We start from the raw sequence: 9,224 nt of genomic DNA on the forward strand, positions 1-9,224 counted from the left end.
CTTTTGTCTCTCTCAATTTTCTCCCTACGAACGGCAAGCGAAGTCTCCATAATTGAAAATTTGGAATATGAAAGCCTTTTTAGAGAGGTATCATAAGAGAAAAGCAACAGAACAGTTGACACCACCTGAAGCTCCTCAAATAAGAAATACATCCAATGATGGTACTTCAGAACATCATTCCGAAGAATTGAACTTGACAAATCAGTTGGCACCCCCTCAATCCCATCCGACAAATAATGCATTTGAAGATATTGGTACGTCAAAATATTCTGTCAATGAAATTAATATAGAAGATCTTCCTGGAGATCCTGGACTTCGAACTCCGATTTTAGAGTACCATCCTAATGTTCGAGATCGAGTGCGAAGACATTATTTACTGCAAGGTCCTTGTCAACCAAAAAACTATAATTTTCCTCAAACAGAATTTAGTGGTGTTAAGCGAAGGTTTAACGTCAATTGGTTTAAGGATCATCCTAGTTGGTTGGAGTATAGTATAGAAAAGGATGCTGCATATTGTTTGCATTGTTATCTTTTTAAACCAAATATTGGAGACCAAGCAGGTGGTGATGTATTTGTTGGTACGGGGTTTAATAATTGGAAGAAAAAAGACAAGCTTAAAGATCATGTTGGAGGGATCAATAGCACTCACAACAATGCTAGAAGAATGTGTGAAGTTTTATTAAATCAAAGGCAGCATGTTGATACAGTTTTGGTGAACCAAACACAACAAGATCGGATTAACTATCACACTCGTTTGAATGCATCAATTGATTGTGCTCGTTTTCTACTACGACAAGGATTGCCATTTCGTGGTCATGATGAATCTGATTATTCAAATAACCAAGGAAATTTTAGAGAGCTTTTGAAGTGGCATTCTGATAAAGTTGATGATATAAAAAAGGTTGTCTTGAAAAATGCTCCAAGAAATCATCAATTAACATCACCTGATATTCAACATGATATTGTCAAGGCTGCTGCAACTGAAACTCTCAATGTCATCATTAGTGACATTGGTGATGCATTATTCTCTAATCTTGTTGACGAGTCTCGTGATGTATCAGGAAAAGAGCAAATGGCAATTGTATGAGCAAAGGACAAGTAATTGAGCGTTTTGTCGGTGTTAAGCATGTCACTGATACTACTTCTGCATCACTGAAGGCAGCCATTGATCAATTCTTTTCAGAGAATGGATTAAGCATATCTAGCCTCCGTGGTCAAGGTTATGATGGAGCTAGTAATATGAGAGGAGAATTCAATGGTCTAAAAGCACTTATTTTAAAGGAGAATGGGTTAGCTTTTTATGTTCATTACTTTGCTCACCAGCTTCAGCTGGCTATTGTGGCTGTAGCAAAAAATCATATCTTAATCTCTAATCTCTTCATGTTTGTTGGTAATCTGGTGAATGTTGCTGGAAGCTCATGTAAACGTCGTGATTCTCTTCGAGAGAAACAAGTCGCCAAGATTATTGAAGAACTTAATATTGGTTCTATTTTAAGTGGGAGGGGCTTGAATCAGGAAACCACCCTAAAGCGAGCTGGTGATACAAGATGGAGCTCACATTATGGTACTTTGATTAGTATCATCAACTTATTTCCATCTTTAGTTGAATTGCTTGAAGAAATAAAAGAGGATGGATCATCTACAGATCAGAAACAAGATGCAAGCAGATTATTAGACTCATTGGAATCATTCGACTTTGTATTTAGTCTGCATTTGATGAAGGTTTTGTTGGGGACTACAAATCAATTATCACAAGCATTGCAAAGAAGAGACCAAGATATTGTGAATGCAATGAACTTAGTTAAAGTGTGTAAGGAGCAATTGCAAAATATGAGAGACAATGGATGGGATGCTCTTCTTAGTCAAGTTGTTTCATTTTGTGAAAAACAGGAGATTGATGTTCCTAACATGGATGATGTTCCTTTTATTCCAAGAAAATCACGGCGTAGAGCTCCAATGGTCACTAATCTGCATAGGTATCGAGTTGAATTATTTTGTGCAGTCATAGATATGCAACTTCAAGAGCTAAATGATCATTTTACAGAGACTACTACTGAGCTACTTCTCTATATGGCATGTCTTAATCCATCTAATTCATTCTCAGCTTTTAGCAAAGAAAAATTGATTCGGCTTGCTCAGTTTTATCCTAAAGATTTTTCTGCAGTATCTCTCTTGGCTCTTGAAGATGAATTGGACACTTATATATCTGATATGCGAAGCAGTAGTGTGTTTACACAATTGAAAGGAATTAGTGACCTTGGAGAAAAAATGGTTGAGACACAGAAGGACAAGGTTTATCCATTAGTTTACTTGCTCATAACATTGACGCTAATTCTTCCAGTTGCAACTGCCACTGTAGAAAGAGCATTTTCTGCCATGAAGATCATAAAAAGTGATTTACGAAACCGAATGGGAGACATGTGGATGAATAGCAGCATGATTACATATATCGAGAAAGAAATATTTGATGGTATTGATAATGAAACCATCATGAAAAGATTTCAAAATATGAGCAATCGTCGTGGACAATTGTAATTGTTTTAGAGAGACTTAATAATTTTAAGTATTATAATGATTTATAATTTTATATTATTTGATGAAGTTTATGTTTGTTTAATATTATTATTTAAATTCTGACCCTCCTAACTAAGATTTCTGGCTACGCCACTGGATGGAGTGACCCAAACCCTTATAAACCCATAGGCAAACTCTCATTTTTCCCATGTGGGATATATATATTCTCAACACATGCAACATGCATATGATAACAAATCAACCACAATTAACCAGTAGATCGATGGATCTCCTCTGCTGAGAGTGATAGCTGCAGTTCATGCATGGCTCAGACTGATCGATCTCTCAGACTCTCAGAGCCATGAATATATTCCAAATAGGAAGTTAACTACTTGGAGGATCCAAGTTCGAACCATTAGTACGTTTTTACTGCGTTGCATAGGACTTGATATATGGATGCATTCAACTACTAACTATTTTACAAAAGTAACTTACTGCCGAACGTAGAGACAGCACTACAGGCGACAAATGGTATCTTGTATACTACAATGTAATTAATGAAATAGGGGTATATACTATAGTTAGAATATGTGGATCAAACACTATTAACTGTCTATACATAACTATTATCAGGCAGAAGCTCCTCCCACATCGCTACCGGGTTTTTACGATAAAACCTCACACCGGTTATTTTTTAAGATAGTTAGACGATAGTAACAATCGTACATGGTTCTCTAATGCGTTGGCAAAATATTCAGAGTGTCGACCACGGTAATTGAAACACTGCTAGGAGCATTTAGCCATGATTAAGTTCACATTGTATATATTATTGTTGTTCTCAGAAATAATTGAAATAGAAAATCCCAAAAAGAGATCAGCCACGTGTCTAATAGCTAGCTCAATTATTTGCTATATATCAATGAACTAATTAGCAAGAGGAATGTGCATGCATTTCAAATGACAATTTATGGGGGGTATAAATTGTTTATCTAGGCATAGAAACCATATATATCTGTAATATACCAACTATATATGTACCAAATCCAAGTGGGTATGTAAAGACAATGGACTAGTAATCTGTAATCTAAGTAATATCTATATATAGGCATATACAATTTATTGTTTACTAACTTAAAAAAATCGTAAAAAAATTTCAAGGTGATATTTTTGAGTTCCGTCAATTTGAGAAGTGGTTAAAATCATGATTTGAGGGTGAAGAAATTTTGAAAAGAAAGTAAGAACATGCAATTTTGGCAATAAAAAAGAACATATGTTAGAACCCACAGTTTTAGTGAAAAATCATGTTCTTGATTTTATTTTTTATATTTATGAGCAAATCTAGAAGCCTACAATTCCATTTTCTTTCTTGATAAGCAATTATCCAGTATAAGTCATAAGATACCTCAACTACAGACGTTATGTAACTGTTTGAGCTGTGATCAATCTTCTGTAAGTACTACTACATTGCATCAGTGAAACAAGCTAGTGATGCGGGAAGCGTGAACACGATAGCAAGAGGCTCCATCAAGCGTCAAAAGTCATATGAGATGAACTAGAATCAACTAGCAATTATGGGCACAGCCGTTTTCTTCTCTAATATTGAGTTTTTTTTATTGATAACTTTTTTTAATCAAAATTACAATTTAAGAGGTGCCTTATATAGGGCACATAGCATAAACCTAATACCACTAAAAAGCATAAAGAATAATTTATTATAGACTAAAACTAGGAAACCTAATTAAACCTCATTATATAAAAATCGGAATTGAATCTTAGATACTAAAGAATATTACGCAAATATGTATTTGGAAATTGAAATCTCAACCAAGATTTTGCTTGAGAATCCCCATATATCCAAAAGAGTAATTTATGATTAATTCCATCATTAAGAAGCCTATTTGAATATCAAGTTTCAGGAAAATTCTACAATGTGTTAACGTATGACATGCATACAATTGCCTTAAAAGTGGTAAAATGAGTCCTCAAAATAGTAATATTAGTCCTCAAAGTAGTAACATGAGTCCTTAAAGTGGTAAATTTTCTTAGTTACCACATGAGTCCTCAAAATAGTAATATTAGTCCTCCAAGTGGTAACATGAGTCCTTAAAGTGGTAAATTTTCTTAGTTTACCATATGAGTCCTGAAAATAGTAATATTAGTCCTCAAAGTGATAACATGAGTCCTTAGAGGGGTAAAAATAGTTGATGTATGAGAAATGTTAACATACCATACCTTTACCCCAATTTTCAATATTCAAATTATTCTTCTTAATGTGAAGACACTTATTTCTTTTCAAGATTCTTTGTTGAAATTGACTAAAATCTCGTCCTACATCAGTCTTCTCCACTTGAAAAGAACTCGATCGCTATTTCCTCTTGAATACAGCTCGATCATTAGTAGGAATAAAGCATGATAAGCCATCAACTTCAATATTCTCGAATTTAAAAGGTATCATTATGAATCCAATACCGCAGACAAGTTTAGAACAAGCATCTTGAAACTTGAACTCCTCCACTTGAAAAGAAATGGGCATTGACTTCTCCTTGGGTTGATCTTGAACACAATTAGGCATGCATGACATGGATATCGATGTGATGAATGAATCAGCTTCCTTGTCTTTAATAAGTTTCTCTTCAATCATCAAAGTGACTTCGTCATGTTTATTTTCACGCACCTCAAGATGGTCATTCTTGATGTTCTTCCTTCTAGGCTTGATTTTAATTTTGTGCAACTCCCACCTAATTAAATGCATGTGTTGTCTTTGCAATGACCACCATTGACGCTTTCATGCCATGGTCTTCCAAAAAGCACATAAGTGTCGTCTATATCAATCACATGACAAGTAATCTCTTCTTTATAAAATTTTCCTATAGAGATAAAAACTTTATAAACCTCTGTTACATGTGCATATATATTGATCCTCCCCAAATGGAATCCAGTATGGATCACTCAGCTTCACTATCGGTAATTGAAAATAACTTTGTTTGCTACAAAGTTCTCTTGTAGACCACTGTCAATTATTACCGAGCATACCTTGTCTTTGATGATACATGTTGTTCGGAAGTCATCGTAATCCGGCGTTGTGAATATCCAACGTTCCATGTTTTTTTTTTTTTTTTTGGGATTGATGAGGTTGTCCTAGAGTAAATCCCTCAACATGTTCCTTTTCAACGAAACTTTCTTTGATAGATACCCTACGACCAGTGTCATTGAGGTTGGCAGTAGTTAACTTCTCCCTTGGATTGTCGTCTGCTAAGGAGCGAGTGATACCTGCTCTGATACCAAATGATGCGGGAAGCGTGAACATGATAGCAAAAGGCTCCGTCAAGCGTCGAAAGCCATATAAGATGAACTAGAATCTACTAGCAATTAAAGGCACAACTGTAAGAAACATAGAGAAACTTCTCTAATATTGAGTTTTTTTATTGATAACTTTTTTTAATCATAATTACAATCTAAGAGATGTCTTATATAGGGCACATAGCATAAACCTAACACCACTAGAAAACATAAAGAATAATTTATTATAGACTAAAACTAGAAACCTAATTAAACCTCATTATATAAAAATCAGAAATAGAATCTTAGATACTAAAGAATATTAAGCAAATATGTATTTAGAATCCCAACTAAGATTTTGCTTGAGAATCCCGATATATCTAAGAGAGTAATTTATCATTAATTCTATCATTAAGAAGTCTATTTGAATATTCAAATCATTCTTCTTAATGTGAGAGGGTGCTTCTTTCTTTTCGAGATTTTTTGTTGAAATTGGCTAAAATCTCGTTCTACATCAACTAGGTTAATAATTTGGGGTGTACGTGGTCTTTCTGTTTTTTGGGATAAATAATTTACAGTCGTGAATTTCATCTGGCTTAGAGACCAATCACATCAGGACGAGGGAAGCAGAATCACGGATGGGCACAAGCATACAAAACCAGCCAGCCTCTCATTTCATTTATTCCATCACTCACGGACACACCACTACCCTTTCAATTCAGACCCATCATCCTCCATCATGCTCTTACATTTCGTGTAGATGGTATCATATGCGTGGATGTTGTTTGCTCCTGTAGCTGTAGCTAGCTTGCTCTTCTGTCTTTGATCCCCCACCGGCTCTCATTCGTCACTGCGTTTACACCCCCACCACAATGGATATATGTCCCGCATATCCTCTCTCTCTCTCTCTCTCTCTCTCTCTCAGAGCCACCATTGTTGATCTGATTTCACATGCTTGTCTATCTGTACTCTTCCGTTAGAGCTATATACAACCACCACCACACACTGTATATTTGTCTCATCAGTCTCTTACGCTCTCAGCCCCTTCTGTGTATCTATGTCTGTATGAATGAAACATGTAAATGTGATCGGTTTTCTAGCTCCAAATTTACTGACAAATAGTGGCCAAGAGCTAATGAAAAGTAAGAGATTCAGTCCAGAACTTTTTAAAGTGAGAAAGAGGAACAGAATTGTTACAGAACATATAAGTACAGAAAGAATCATACAAGGATCCCACAAGCGTCAGCAAAACAGTTCAAACCCTACGTCTCTAGAATTTTACAATTTCGGGACCAAACCCAAAACCTAATTAAATGAATGTGATTTTTTTTCTTTTGCAGAACACGACTAAGTTTGAAGATTAGTGAAAAGAAAACTACGACAATCGAGATATATCACTATCACTAAGCTTGAGGAACTTACGAGCTAGGAAGTTACGAGGAACTTGCACCAAAACACTAATTTTGAAGATTAGTGAAAAGAAAACTATGACTTGTACGTTGAGTTTCTCATGTATTGTTATAACTGATAGAGAGTGTCACTTCGAATACTCATACATGTGTTATTGACAAGAAAATGAAATCTCAGTTCACAGCCACTACGTATCACACACATTTCGCTTCGAAGCTAAAAATCAGCCTCCAAACTCTAAACTCCAAGGAGAAAATAACAGATCTAGAACTCTGGTCATTGCACGTACATGCTAATGCATAGACATAATTTATATAAGTAAATTAACCCACTTCCTCAACATATGAAGATAAAGAGGATTACAAACAACGCATGAATTTTTTATAGTGTGGGCTCTATACTTGAAAATAACTAAGCATGTACTTCTTATATCCCCTTGTTGAACACCTTTTTTCCATAAAAGTTCCATTGTTGGTAGTTAGCTGCAAATGTGGTGAAATTTCGGCTGACATATCCTTTCATCACTCCGTGCATTATTGTCCTCTCTAAAGTCTAAAATGGCCCATAGGTTCACCATTTCGTTTATTGGTGGGACTAAAACCACTCACTGATGATTCACAGGAACCTTTTGGGTACCAAACTAGCAAAGATTTTTTTTTTTTTTTTCGGGTACCAATAGTAGAATGCAGATGATCAACTGCTCAACAGACGTCCATGTTTTTTTTTTTTTTTTTATATTTGTCAATCATCACATGGTGTCCTCAAAGACTTTCTAGGCCCAGATACTAATCCGTGCTCGGGGAATCTTGTCAGAAGACTTCCTCCCCCCGGCCACCAAGAATATATTGGGATTTAACTCCAATAAGAGTCGGCCGGATTCAAACCCGGGTGTGGGGGTTCCACACCTGAAGGCTCTTACCAACTCGACCACCTGTGGTGGTTATGTTTTCTATTTTTATAAAATGATGAGATATAAGAATGGAAGATCTTATCCAAGTGAATAATGCCCAATAAAAGATGAAGAAGAATTAGGAGAGAAACTCTCAGACTCCAAAACTGACACCTTTGAAATTGAAAAATGGTATTATCTAAAAGTACTCCAGTATTTCAACTGTCTTTAACGCAAGACATATCCATCCTATCCACTGCGACCAATAACCATGTTCTTATCTGATCATCGCCGGCACTTAACCACCTAAGAAGCCATATCAAACAACACCACCCATCTCAGCGTCTACCTGATCCCAGATGGATCATGTTTTTAAAGAAGCCGCATGAAAAGATGACGTGCCATTGCCATAAGAAAGCAAACATAAGAGAGCAAATTAATAAACATTCATAGTAAGGCTTTGTAAACAAAGAGACTACCTACACTAATCAAGTAAATGCGAACCCAGCCATGTTATTGAACTGTACGTCATAGCCCTTTAAAATGAACAAACTTGAATAAATGTATATATATGCATGAAATAGATAGTTGATTAATTGCCCTAAAATAAATGTAACTATTTGGTCTACAACAATTCATGATTAAAATTAAAATATAACTTGTTATCACATAAGTAGCTAGAATTTCATTATGCTTGTTTTTTGGATTGGGTGGTTTTGGTTTTTGGTCCCCCTCCTTTGTATTCTTTTTTCCTTTAATCTCATGGAGTGATGGAGATCGAGGATTTCTCCTCTTCTATCTCTCTCTTTACCAAAAAAAAAAAGTAGACAATAAAACAGTTACTCTCCTTTCCCTTTTCTGTTACTAATAAACAAACCTAGAAGTTTATAGCATAGTAAATCATCATTAATAGTAATCTTTTCAACCAAATTAACACAAATAATTTCAGATTGGACTGCTGCAATTTAAGGAATAATAGTTGCCAACTAGCAAACTTTGGCAGCTGCCTTTTGATCTCATAGCCAGTTGCCACTTGCTAGCCCCATGTTCACGTGATGTGCCTTCTTTAGGGTTTTTTGTTCGCTTGCAATCGTCACTTCACTATCCCTATATAACCCACCACTTTTCACTA

General features: G+C 35.5%; 1 protein-coding gene across 1 annotated transcript; it reads left to right on the forward strand.

Annotated features, from left to right (window-relative positions):
- The first annotated feature begins 1,083 nt into the window (after positions 1–1,083).
- On the forward strand, positions 1,084–2,535 carry LOC112189332 (zinc finger MYM-type protein 1-like). The gene has a single exon (XM_024328640.1). The coding sequence runs from the start codon at positions 1,084–1,086 to the stop codon at positions 2,533–2,535; it is 1,452 nt and encodes a 483-aa protein (XP_024184408.1).
- The last annotated feature ends 6,689 nt before the right edge of the window (positions 2,536–9,224 follow it).

This window comes from Rosa chinensis, chromosome 2, assembly GCF_002994745.2.
Source record: "Rosa chinensis cultivar Old Blush chromosome 2, RchiOBHm-V2, whole genome shotgun sequence".
Lineage (NCBI taxonomy): Eukaryota > Viridiplantae > Streptophyta > Magnoliopsida > Rosales > Rosaceae > Rosa > Rosa chinensis.